Below are 14,184 nucleotides of genomic sequence, written 5' to 3'. Positions count from 1 at the left end.
ATGTTTTGACGTGTCGTGACGTGGTATGAAGGCGATTGTGAATTAGCCTTAATACATGCTATACAATTAAAGATTACTTAGAAGACTCAGAGTTGTGGATAACCATGAAAGCGAACAACTGCATCTTCCATTCATATTACAATACATTATCACAATGTAACACTTTTAAAGAAAATTACGTGCCAGTACATATAGTGCATTATAGCAATGTCTTGTCATTCTCCTGAACTTACCAACTCATTCATTATGGGAAGCTGCTGACACAGTTTTTTAAGACGAACTGAAGGCGAGAACATTGGTCATATTGTGTGTTTATGGGCCTGAAGTAAGTTTTCCTAACAGACTAAAGGGAGGGCAAGGGGCAGAGCAGCTCGTGGTCCAGGAGTCAGCAGCGTCCATAGTGCGTGGAGTGATAAACTATGTTTTATAAGTTTACTGGTGCAAACTGGGACCGGCCCTACCGACCGAATGTGACAGTGTAGTTGTTGCGACAATGATCTCATACCATGGAGGAAGCAGTTTGCTCTGTCTTGCCATCGTGGTTCACGTTTTCCGTGGCTTTCCTAAATTACTTCAAGCAAATGCCGGGATGGTTCGTTCAGCAAGGCCACAGCCGAGCACCTGTCTTATATTTGTAAAAATTTACTTCTATATTCTGTACATGTATATTTCAAGATATCTGTTATCATTGCATTAAGACGGGAAATCCTATGTCATTGTGAAATGCTCCTTCAATAAATAAATAAAATAAATTCTTTGCGACAACAGAACTTAATTGTTGCAAATTTATTAATATCTCACCCAAAGAACTGATTTATATAATTTCCAGTAATATTGAAATAAACATTTACTGTGTTTTTATTGTTGACAATTAAATTAATATTTGCGTCTGCTGGCATTCGCGTAAAGTTTACGTCGATTGTACCTTCATATCGCTGTTGCGCGAGACGTCTACTAGTCGAGGTTTTAGGAACGATGTTTGCTGTGGTTATGTGAGATTGATATTTCACGTTCGTGTTAGATTAATGGAAAAAATATCTCTCCCTAAATATGGAAATTGATAGACGTAATTTTCGTGACTTAAGCAAACTGAGAGTTCTGCAGCTCGAACATTTCCACAATCGTAAATAACCAGTCTTGTCTTACTATTTACTATTCGAATGTGTGTGTATGACGTATGAAATTCAAGAATAAGTTGATATGATATGCCATGCCGCCCAGATTTCTTAATGTTTATTACAAAGTTAGACTGTAGTAGATCACGGCCTTATCGTAACACGGAGTAAACAATACAGTCCGTGAACATCCTTGGGTTTAAAACATCTTAAAACAGTTGCAGCGTTACAGAGATAACGGGGATTTAGTTACTTATTGACCACATAAAACAGATATTTGCATTTAATGATTGTGATTCTCTCTTAGCAATATGACTGATGTAGATATGTGGATTGAAATCGCCAAGGAGTGCAAGTATCTTCCCGAGAATGATCTGAAGGTAGCAGTTCTTGTTAAAGAGATTCTGATGAAGCTATGCAAGTAGCAGTTACTGTAAAATTAATTTCATGTTTTCTGCAGAAACTATGTGATATGGTCTGCGATATTCTGTTAGAAGAGTCAAATATTCAACCAGTATCAACGCCAGTTACGGTATGCGGGGATATACATGGGCAGGTAAGTTCTAATGACAGTACAAATTCGAATGGTACAATCTGTGTCGTATAGCTTTCCGCACATAATAGTTTGACTTGTTTTGCGCCTGTATTGAAATTTAAGCTACGTAGCGGACACCAGATTACATTTTTCATAGTTGATGTTCGATATACTTAAATAATACGCATGAAAATATTCATCCAAGCCTTGTACATTAGGTTTTTTTCTGCATTTCTCTTGCAGTTTTAGTTATGGTGATGGAAAAATGGGTTAAATATAGGAAAGTGTGTGTGTATGTGGCACTAACGTAAACATTAGGCCACGGCAGAGGCCTCGCCGCAAATTATTTGATGTACCCACATTTGTTGGTTTCGCCAACTCTGTACCAAATTATCATCTTCCAGTCTGAGCTAGGCAGTTACGCTACAGATTAGTTTGTCTTCACTACTTAGATTTCAGGGAGGGGTTCAGAGTCCAATAGCACATTTTAGCCGAAATTTGGGTTTGTTTACATTAAATTCAAATCCCTTCCTTCCTTCATGCCTTATTATTGACAGCTCCAGTGTGATGTGTTTTGGTACTGCAGAAGCATAGCGCATTACCATAGTGATAATTACTAATATGTGTGTTGATTCAGTGAGTTCATCTGCCAGAATAATTACTCTTCTTACTTTATAGGGCATCAGTTTGCTTTTCTCTATAACCTGCTGTTATATTAATATACATGATGTTGTAGAAGACTCTTAGTATTGGAAGCATTTGACATGACTTCATTAAGCTTCCATGCTCAGGGGAGACTAATGTATCAGTAGGTAATACTAGGGTAATTTTTTTTTGTGGTATTAATATTGTACTGCACTGACTGACTGTAACACAACTGTTGGGTTAATAATATTATTTGGAGTTTTTCACTTAGTGCAGCTAATACTGAATCCCTTTATATCTGTTAGAAGTACACTGACTAAAATTAATAAAGTGGGTAGAAAGTTTGACATTTTCATCACTCTTGTAAGGTAACTGTCATAATGTAAAATTATGGTTTCACAGTTAGTGACACTGAAAGTGTTGCAGTAGTTCCTATATTGTATTTATGGACTCTGATGTCTTTTGTTATGGCTAACCATTTCAGAAAAAAGTACTCATGTGAAAAAGTAAATGCTGTAGAATGATGTGTGGGATCTATTCCTGTTAAACCTGGTGGAGGAGTCTATTTAAGCAGTTAATAGAAATGCTAACAAATTGTTCTCAGAACACTTATTTCTTCAGGTAATTGTTAAACCTGTCCGATTTTGGAACATATATAATGATGGTGTTACTTGTCCTCTACAAAGTGCACCTTGGCAACAGTGAAGTAAACACTTGTAATCTATTCAAGATCTTGATGACAGCAGCAGTATTTTGAAAATCTCATTAAAGTAGTATCTCCTTGAACCTCTTTTTTTTTTTCAATGTAAATGAGTTCTTTAGTCGAAATAAGTAGTCATTTGCATGTTAGTAAATGGCCAACAAGTTGCAGTATCAACTCTCCTGTATTAGGTGTAATTGTTAACTAATGATTTTGTAGGTGTAAGGTATATTAAACGCTAGTAACATTTAAATATGCATCCCAGCTGATAATTTATAAAAATGTATTTTGAACATGCACAATGGAAAATGTAATTAGCTGCAAACATTACAACATCTTTTACAATGTGTGTTACCTAGAAATTTTCAGCGTTATGGGAGTTCGGATGTTGGCCAGATTCATGATCTCTTGATTAAGTTACTCAAGTATTGGAAATGGCTCTTTGGAAAGCAGTATTTGTTGTTTAGTACAAATGTGTAGAAGAACATAATCTCTTATTTCCAACCATTTTTAATGGAAAAGCGACGTGCTGAAACAGTGAATCGATGAAACTTCCTGGCAGATTAAAACTGTGTGCCAGACTGGGACTCAGAACCAGGTCCTCTGCCTTTCACCGCCAAGTCTTCTGTTGACTGAGCTACCAAAGCACACAGTTTTACGTCCACAAGTACTTCATCTTCTACTTTCAAAACTTAACTGAAATCCTCTTGCAGTAGTACTGCTGTAACAAAAAATATTGTGGAAACATGGGTTAGCCACAGCCTGGGGGATGTTTCCAGAATGAATTTTTTACTGTTCAGTGGAGTGTGCATTGATATAACACTTCCTGGCAGAGTTGTGAATTGTGCTTGGGTAGCTTGGTTGGTGGAGCACTTGTCTGTGAATGGCTAAAGCTCCAGCTTTGAGTCCTGGTCTGGCACACACTGCACACTTTTAATCTGCCAGGAAGTTTTATATCATTGCACTTAGCTGCAGAGTAAAACATTCACTCAATGAATCAATGTTTGAAAGTGCTTAATGATGTAAATATAACAACAGGGAGAAACAGTTCCCTACCATTTCTGCAGATGTTATCACAGCATATGTGAAAGCATATCAGTCTCATTTTGTTAGATGAGGTTAACTTTAGTACTGTTTGTGGATGTCAGTATAAGTTTCTTAAGATAATGGAGAAGGGGGGAGGAGATTGATTCTTTCATCCATGCTCCTCCTCCCCTGCGCATACATCTCAATTTGAGATGCTATAAAATTGCGAGCTTTCCAACAGAATTCAGCAAGTAGCAGTTTTTAGGTAAATATTAGTCTCATAAGCACCTCACCATTTACAACATGCTTCAAAAAGTAGCATTAATTGACTTCTGCAGGCCACAAGTACCAGGTCTTAGTACTGGCTGATATTAAAACTGAAAGGAGGCCAGGTACATGTGCAAGTAAAAGTAATTACTTACTCACTTGTGGCATTCTTCTAAGATTGTACTGATCAACGTGGTACAGTGGTTAAGGCACTGAAGTCACATTCATGAAACTGAACATTAAAATCTCAATCTTATTTGAAAAACCCAGTACCGAATATTGTCTTAGACCCATGAACTAGTGAAGGTGTGGCATGTGTATGCAAACAGAGATAGAGCACAGACAGTATTCATTTTGTTCATATATTATTTTTTGGAAAGCAGGCTGTTCTGACAGACTGATCTGTAGTGTAACATGAGGTCTAGGTTAGGTTGCAAGATGACAGTTTGTGATTGGCAAATCCAATGAATGTGATGTCATGAAAATAGCTGTTATTCTTTGGTAAGGCACAGGTTTTACAGAAATTTGATTTTGGTTGGTAGTTTTTGTCTGCCACTGTAATCAGCTCATGGGTCAAAGCAGACAGGTGAGACCAATAGGTTCATTATTTCTAGTTTTTCAGCCAGCCATTAAGTTTTAAGTTGTTCATGGTTTCCCTAAATTAAGGCAAATACTGTGCTAGTCACAGTGAAAGACATATAACTGATATCCTCTCCTGTCTTTATCATATCAGAATTAGTTCTCCATCTGCAAAGGCCACATTGATGGGATTTTAAACCTTAATCTTCGCCTTCTTTCTGAAAATTGCAGATACTTGGAAGAACATAGTGTAGGCAGCTTAAATAGCAGATATGCATTTTAGTTTCTCAAAGCAGAGGCTATTGAACATATCAAGTAGACAGTTCTAATTCTGACATAAAGAAGGCATGGGAACATTGTAAAAGATAGCACTGCAACTTAATTTTATCTGTCAAAGAAAACTACTAGCAAAATAGTAGTCTTGAAGGTATAGTGTATTGAGTAAATGTGTGTTTCACGTTGACACAACTTGTCAAACTCAGTCATAGGAAAGTTTAGTATGAAAACACTGTGGGAAGCATTTGAAAAGACCACAAATGGTCATTAGAATATTAATTTGATGACATAAATGATGCTTCAGAGAAATAAAAAGGTTTCTTGAGTATTTATCAGCTGTGGCCTTCCAGAATCAGAATTTGTGAGGTGGCTCTTAAAATAAGCTATGAGACGTGTAGTTACAGAAAGCAATTAAAAGTGAATAACAATTGAAGAGAGTGAGTTCATACATGTAATATTATACACAGTATAGTACTGTTGTCATTATTCTTGAAAATATTTCTAAACAGTAAACAACAATCTCAACAGTTTCGGTTATTTATTTTCTATTAAATTCATTTATTGTGTGTCTTTTCGTGATATTGCCATATTGTGAGTATGAGCGGATTGTTTCTCCATCTAGTATTAACAGAGTGAATGCTTTCATCTGTTCTGAATAAATCCATGGTATTAATCCTCAAAAGTGTTGAGTATGTATATGTTTGTGGTTGGCAGAATCAGAGTTCTGAAATGCTAGGAAAAATGTCAGCATGAGATCTGGAACTGGCATCACAAATTATTCTGAATGTCTTTTTCTGGGTGAAGAATATTGTTCACTGAGTGGTTCCAGAATACACCACAGGATATAATAGAGAAAGATGATGAAGGAAACAAACTTTCTTCATTTCAGTCTATTAGTGATGGAGATTTTTTTAGTGAATATAGCCCCACTAAGTTGCTGTACAAGATCCTGAATGTGTTTCTTCTCAGAAGGCTTATCTATTTTAAGCTCTAAAAGTTTTTCTTCAGCCATTTAATAATTGATTCATCTTTGCCTTTCTCCTTCAGCTCCATGTGTAATAATTGTCATTGAACATCAGCTTGAAAAAGTACTGCATATTTGCCCATTTGCCTGTATCAATACAATATTGATCTAAATTGTCAGTTGTTTACAGGAAGTGATTATTAAAGATTTTGTTATCAAAAATGTTTTCTCATTAATACTGATTTTCTGCCTGCAGTTTATGATGGGGAAATAAATATCAGTGACAGTGATGGAGGTTGTTTAGATAGTAGTAGTTTGCAGTTCATGTTCTAATTGTTAGTACTACTGGCTCTAGGCAGAGAGCTTCCAGGTGCAATCCCTGCAGATTTTCTTTGCTTGAGGACTAGATGTTTGTGTTGTCCTAAATGTTTCATCTCGTATCGTCTCCATCAGTGTGCAAGTCACTGAAATGGTGTCAAGTGAACACTTGCACCTGGCAATCACACAGTCCCAGGCAGGGTCTTCCAGTCAGTAATCCAATATGATCATTTCATTCTTTACAAACGGAAGTCCAGCTTCACTTGGTGCTGTGGTGAGACAGATAAGTCTACATCTGTTTGGGCTACTTTGATGGACAGGAGGGGGATACCTCTATGGGCAGTCTACACCTCTGACATTGCTTCTCTGCATGGCAAGGTGGTGTTATATTTAACCGTGTGGCTGTGTGTGGTGTTTTCTTCAGCCCAAAGACCAATTTGAGGTGCTGTCCACACTGGTCTAGCCTATGTAAGTCTATTCATTTCTGCATAACTACGGCAAACAAGATCCATTTGAACTTTCTTATGTATTGAAGTCTTGGTCTCCCTCTACAATATTTACCCTCTGCACTTGAGTTCATTACCAAACTGACAATTTCAAATGCTTCAGTCTGTACCCTGTCAACTGACTTCTTCTTTTAGTGAAATTGCTCCATAAATTTGGTCTTTCCTCAAATTGTGATTTAGTAGCTCCTCATTAGTTACACAATCTATACATATAATTATCACTGTTCTTCTGTACTGCCACATCTCAAAAGCTGTTATTCTCTCATGCAAACTGTCTGTCTTCCAAGTTACACTTTTGTACCTGGTTCCACTCTTCATAAATACCACCAGAAAAGACTTATTATCACTTAAACTTATATTCAGTGTTAAAAAATTTTCTTTCTCAGAAATGCATTTCTTGCTGTTGTCAGCCTACATTTATTTCCATGTACTTCAGCCATAATCAGTTATTTTGGTACCAGAACTCATTGACTACTTTTGGTTTCTCATTTCCTAATTTAATTCCCTGTACATCATTTAATTATAATTTAATTCAGTTAAATTTTCTTGTTTTGCTTTTATTGTTGATGCATACACAGAGAGAAAAGAGAAACAAATTCTTACCAGTTGCTGAAACTGGAATGACTAGAGCTAGCCAATCAGGTTAAATGGACACTATTGGTATTGTGCCAGTGTTACAGTTCCTTCGTCAGCAAAAGAATTGACAGTAAATAAGAAAGAAACAAAGGGGAAGTGTCACAGGTATTGGGAAGAGGGAAGTCATTCCACATTCAGGCTTGGCAAACACAAGAGGCACAGTAGAGGAATTTGAAGTTAGTGTACCGGCAGCTGAAGTTCAGATAAAAAACAAATATAAAAAACAGTGATGAGATGCCAGTGATCAGTACATCAGATGTGAGAGCTTCAAAAAAAAGGAAATTATTGGGTGCAAATTTATTGAAAGCTAATATTAGTAACACAGGAAAATTATTGTATTTGTTAGAATCAAGGTACAAATCCCCACACCAGTTTACTTGATTTATGTTTTTGATGGTTTCTGAGCATATTCAGGAAAATAATGTTGCATTTTTGTCCATTGTTGACAAAAGGGGAAAATGGCACCATTTACCTGCATCAGACTCACGGTCAATATCCTTATTGTCTGGACTCTGGCTAAAATAAGCTTGCTAGCTTTGCAGAACAGCAGATCTTCCATCTCTCTCTCTCTCTCTCTCTCTCTCTCTCTCTCTCTCTCTCTCTCTCACACACACACACACACACACACACACACACACACACACACACACACACACACAACTGATGAGCCATTATCTTATCACTTTCTTAATGGTGTGTTGGTTTGCCGTGGCAATGCAGTGGAGCAGCAACTTTGTTTGCCATGGATTCAACAACTCCTTCATAGTTTCCAGGAGGTATGTGGCACCAGTTGTCTATGCACAGACCACGCAGTTCTCGTACATTATGGTATGGCATTTAGTGGGTGGGGAGCTAGCATCCTAGATCTGTTCCATCAAGTTCAGATAAAGCAAATGTGGTGACCAATAAATCAATGTCAGTGCACTATCATGCTCCTCAAACCATTGTGGTGTGATTCTAGTCTTGTACTGTCCCACTGGCTTGCCCCTGTGACACGGTGCACGTTTCAAGCAGCCATTCAGCTGGAAGCCAGCATATCTGGACATGACCTATGACTTTGTGTAACAAGAAATGTCAGTCATACGGCCAAGCAACATGTTTCCAGTCATTTATGGTTCAGTCTCGATGATCCTCACGGCCGCTGCAATTTTAATTGATGATCTCGTTGGGTCGACATGGGAAAAGGAGGATATTTGCTGCGGAGCCCAATGTTCAGCAATGAGTGCTGAACAGTGAAATACATGTGCCCACATCAACATTGTACTTTATCAGATCTCCTAAGGATCATTGCTTATTCTCCTTTACAGAACAGGCAAGCCTCTGACCTCCATGTTGTGTGATGAGGCGTGAATGTCCCACACCTTGTTGCCTATTCATGGTTTCAAGTGTTCTTAAACCTCTTCCCATCAGTGATCACAATTGTATTGTGCAAACAGTTGACCAGCTTTGCCATTTTCAAAATGCTAGTTTCCAAGTGCTCAACTATAATGATTCCCATTCGTATGTGCTTTGCTTATATACCTCCCTTAGAATGTCACATGCCCATAACACCATCATGTGGCATTTGTTCTGAAAGAGTAATGATCCTTGCTGCCTTTCATGTAAGAGGGGAGGGGGTGGCACGGGGGGGGGGGGGGGTCTGTCATTTGAAGTTTGGTTTGAAGAGATAGAACTTGACAAGTTGTTCTTAATGGAACAAAACTGGGAGACTTAAAGGTCATTGCAGGGGTACTCCAAGGAAGTGTGATGGGACCATTATCATTCACAGCATTTATAAATATGATATTGCATTGTCTTTGTTAGTCAGTAGTACAATGCAATGTGCCTTCAGACATGTGCGCCTGCCCAAGGGAATAGTCACTGTGCTGATTACAGCTGTTATGAAATACATGAAATGTATTCACATTTGTGAGTATTAACGACTGTCAGCTGTATAATAGATTGACAACAGTAAAAATTTGTGCCAGGCTGGGACTCGAACCCAGATTTCCTGCTTATTGCAAGTGGTGGCTTTACCATTAGGCTATCTGAGCATGACTCATAGCCAGACCCAAACTTTCATATTCTCAACCATGTGTCTACACCCAGCAGTCATACATTCATTATGTATGTTCCTGTAGACATGTGGTTGGGATAGGCTAATGGTAAGATGACCACTCGTGGTAAGTGAGAAATCCAGGTTCGAGTGCCAGTCCGGCATAAATTTTTCATTGTCTTTCTATTCTACAGCTGATGGTTGTTCACATTCACAAATGAGAATACATTTAATGTATTCCATTTTTAAATGATCTAGTAGGTAACATCTTCTACTACTACTACTACTACTACTACCACTACCACCACCACCACCACCACCACCACCACCACCACCATTGGCACTACATCCCGGGATGAGACTTGACCTCCTCAATGATTTTGTGCCATTCCTCTCTGGACTTCACCATGGACCTCCAGTTACGGCAACCATTCGGGTAGCATCCTCTCCAACCTCATCGCTCCATCTCAACGTAGGTCATCCTCTTGCTCTTCTTCCTCCAGGTTCACAGCAGCAGGCTTTCCTTGCGGGATCTGTCTCATCAAGTCGCATTATATGTCCAGCCCATCTCAGTCTACACAGATTTATGAACTTTACCACATCATCCTCCTTATAGCACTCATAAAGTTCGTCATTTCTTCATCATCTCTAGGTCCCATTTTCATATACGGGTCCAAAAATCCTCCTCAGTATACTTTTTCATGTGATCTCAGTTTTTCACCCTGCTTCGTAATTGTCCATGTTTCTGAGCCATAAGTAAGTACTGGGTGTATCAGCATTTTGTAAAGTCGGCACTTAGTCCATCATGAAATAAGCTTGGATTTAAAATGTTGCGACATTCCAAAGCAGCATCAGTTATAAGCACTTATGTGAGCCATAATTTCAGTTTGCTTCTGTCTATGAGCCCAGGTAGGTGAAACATTCCACTTGCTCAAATGTCATTCCATCAAAGGTTATTGTGCGTTTTAAGGGTTGGTTAGTACCATTATACTTATACTTCATCTTTCCTTCATTAATTCTCAGGCCCATCTTCTCTGCACTCAGTTTTAGAGCTGAAAATGCACTTTGTAGATCCCTAAGTGTTCTGTTTATTAAATCCAAGTCATCTGCATATCCCAGCAATTGTGCAGACTTATAGTAGATAGTTTCTCTTGTCTAAATACCCGATTCGCATACCACTTTTTCAAGTGCCAGGTTGAAAAGTAGGCAGGAAAGCCCATCTCCTTGTCTTAGCCCAGTTCCAGTGGGAAACCAAGGTGATAGCCTTCACTGAATTCACACGGCACACTGGGGATACTTTAGGGAAACTCTATTAAATGCACAAATTTTCCAGGCACTCGAAATTCCCACATTACCTCATAAAGTTTGGTTCAGTTTATTGTGTCGTATGCAGATTTAAAGTTAATGAAAAGATGGTGCACACCAACATTGAATTCATTGATCTTTCTGCTATTTGTCAGAGAGTAAATACCTGGTTTCCAGTTGACTTTCCTGGTTTGAACCCACATTGATAGCTTCCAAAAATATCTTCTGCTATAGGTGAAAGTCTACTAAACAGGATATTTGATAGTACTTTATCTATAATATTTAAAAGTGTTATGCCTCTGTAGTTGCTGCATTCAAATAGATCCCCTTTCTTATGCACCAGACACACTATCCCTACATTCCAGTCTTCTGGCTGGTAACTCTTCCTTTCCTCAGATGAGGCACTCAATCTTGCAGATCCTACAGTTTAGCTAAATGCCTCCAGCTTTCGATGTTTCAGATGTTATATTGTCAGTCCCTGGTGCTTTATTGTTCTTCAATCAGGCAATTGCTTTGTTCACTTCTCCTTGGGAAGGGGGAGGTACTATGGCATCATCTTCTGGAGCGACTGAGATATCTTCAATAGGGGACTCTGAAGCATCCAGTAGTTCACTGAAATACTCTACCCAATGCTCAAATACCCCTTGATCATCAGTTAGTAGTGTCCCATTTTTACTTTTTACATAGGTTGATGCACGGCTTAAATTCTCTTCTTTCACTATTAATTTTCTGATAAAATTTTCTAACATCATTTGTTTTTTCACTTGTCTCCAGTTCTTCAATCTGTTTTCTTTCCCATTCCCTTTTCTTTCTCTGATGCAGTTTCTTCTCTTCTTTCCTTTTATCGTGCTGATTTCTTACTGCTAAATGAGTATATGATTTCTCAAGCATTTTCCTGTATGCCAGATTTTTCTCCTGACTTATTCTCTTATATTCTTCATCAAACCAGGAATTCCTCAGTTGTTTTCCTTTATTCCCTAGCACTACTTCTGCTGCCTTAATGACTGCATCCCTGCAAGCATTCCATTTCTGATCCAGGTTATCACTTACACTAGGGGTGTATAGTGCAAGATTCTCAGCAACCTTCTCAGTGTATGCTTTAGAGATGTCTTCATTTTTTAACTTTGATACCATATACTTACTTTGAGATGTTCCTTTGACTTTTCTTGCATTGTATATTCAAGCTCTTAGTTTTGCAATTACGAGGTAGTGGTCTGAATCTACTTTAACTTCTCTGTAAGTTTTTACATCTAGTAAATTTGAGGAGTGCCTGCCATCAATAATTACATGATCAGTTTGGTTGAAGGTACACTGATCAGGGCTAAACCGTGTTCCTTTATGAACCCTTTTGTGTGGGAACATAGTGCTACTTACAGCCATGTTACGTGACAGTGCAAACTAAATGACTCTGTGGCCATTGTCATTTGTGCACTCACGGAAGCTGTGCTTTTCTGTTTGCAGGGAGGTAATGTTGTTCTTTACCAGTCTGTGCATTGAGGTCTCCAATAATTATTTTAGTGTCATACACAGGGCATCTGTCACAAGTTCTCTCGAGGTTCTCAAAGAAGGTGTCTTTATCCTGGTCATCTGATACGTCTGTAGGTGCATATACATTGATCAATGAGTAGTTTGAGAATCGGGCCTTCAATCTCATATATGTGAGATCCTAGATGTTATTCCAGTGAATCCACTCAGTAGATGTTTAAATTTTTGTCTTAACACAAACCCTGCACCAAATTCATGGTGGCTCTCTGAATCATGGTAGAAAATTATCCAGCTTCCCATATCAAGCACTCGATGTCCAGTCCATCATATTTCCTGTAGGGCAATTATACCTGCTTTGGTTTTATCGAGTTGATCTAGCAGTGACCTCAGGGCCCCCATCCTGTACAGCGATTGTCCGTTCCAGTTTGCAATAAACACATCATTTTTTCATTTTCGTTTGCCTTTAACAGTGCCATGTCATCGCCCATAAATCCATCTGACTTACTCCGAGATTTCTGAACAAGAATTTTTTTGCAGGAAGGGGTTGTTAGCTGCCTTCCCAACCCCCAACTTGGAGGACCAGGATTTGTATGAGGTTTACTCCTTTAGGGAATCTGGCTTCACTATGCCTGTGGAGCCCTCCCTGCCCTACGCTGTGGGTCACACTTTGTCTGGCTCCTTTGTTAAGACCACTTCGGCTTGGGTGACCTTGCCAGTAGCTACACTACCGCTGACACAGCTCTTGACTTCATCAAAGCACACAAACCCTCCCACCTGGCAGTGTAGGTACTTTCGATACGGCAGTGTCCCCTGGGAAGGAGTAGGTAACATCAGAAGCACTATAAGACCTTACAGAGGATGCAATTTTCTATAAGAAGGTAGCAGGTCCAGTAGACACCAGCAGTTTTCAGGAAGACCTACAGAGGGTTGATAAATGGTGCAAGGGCAGTTGACCCTGGACATAAATAAATGTAATGTATTGCACATACATAGGAGGAGAAATCTACTACTGTACAGTTATGCTATTAATAACGAATTGCTCAAAACAGTAACTACTGTAAAATATAGAGGAGTAACCATCAAGAGCGACCTTCAGTGGAATGACCACATAAAATAAATAATAGGAAAAGCCTGTACCAGACAGATTCATAAGGAGAACCTAAATGAAATGCAACTCATCCATGAAAGAAGTTTCTTACAAAACAGTCATTTAAACCAATCTTGAGCATTGCTCTTCGGTCTTGGACCCTAACCATCTTGAGTTAATACACTCCTGGAAATGGAAAAAAGAACACATTGACACCGGTGTGTCAGACCCACCATACTTGCTCCGGACACTGCGAGAGGGCTGTACAAGCAATGATCACACGCACGGCACAGCGGACACACCAGGCACCGCGGTGTTGGCCGTCGAATGGCGCTAGCTGCGCAGCATTTGTGCACCGCCGCCGTCAGTGTCAGCCAGTTTGCCGTGGCATACGGAGCTCCATCGCAGTCTTTAACACTGGTAGCATGCCGCGACAGCGTGGACGTGAACCGTATGTGCAGTTGACGGACTTTGAGCGAGGGCGTATAGTGGGCATGCGGGAGGCCGGGTGGACGTACCGCCGAATTGCTCAACATGTGGGGCGTGAGGTCTCCACAGTACATCGATGTTGTCGCCAGTGGTCGCCGGAAGGTGCACGTGCCCGTCGACCTGGGACCGGACCGCAGCGACGCACGGATGCACGCCAAGACCGTAGGATCCTACGCAGTGCCGTAGGGGACCGCACCGCCACTTCCCAGCAAATTA

General features: G+C 39.5%; 1 protein-coding gene across 1 annotated transcript in view; it reads left to right on the top strand.

The window, feature by feature from the left end:
• The first annotated feature begins 949 nt into the window (after positions 1-949).
• LOC124721347 (serine/threonine-protein phosphatase 6 catalytic subunit) overlaps positions 950-14,184 on the top strand; it is a 78,191-nt gene continuing 64,956 nt past the window's right edge. Inside the window, exons 1-3 of the mRNA XM_047246268.1 lie at positions 950-1,123; positions 1,423-1,495; positions 1,576-1,671. Coding sequence (XP_047102224.1) covers positions 1,427-1,495; positions 1,576-1,671 — 165 coding nt within the window. The 5' untranslated portion in view covers positions 950-1,123; positions 1,423-1,426. The remainder of the gene's footprint in view (positions 1,124-1,422; positions 1,496-1,575; positions 1,672-14,184) is intronic.

Source organism: Schistocerca piceifrons, chromosome X (assembly GCF_021461385.2).
Source record: "Schistocerca piceifrons isolate TAMUIC-IGC-003096 chromosome X, iqSchPice1.1, whole genome shotgun sequence".
In the NCBI taxonomy this organism is placed as follows: Eukaryota; Metazoa; Arthropoda; class Insecta; order Orthoptera; family Acrididae; genus Schistocerca; species Schistocerca piceifrons.
Note: the sequence above shows the minus strand (reverse complement) of the source record. Positions and strands in the feature narration are given on the sequence as shown.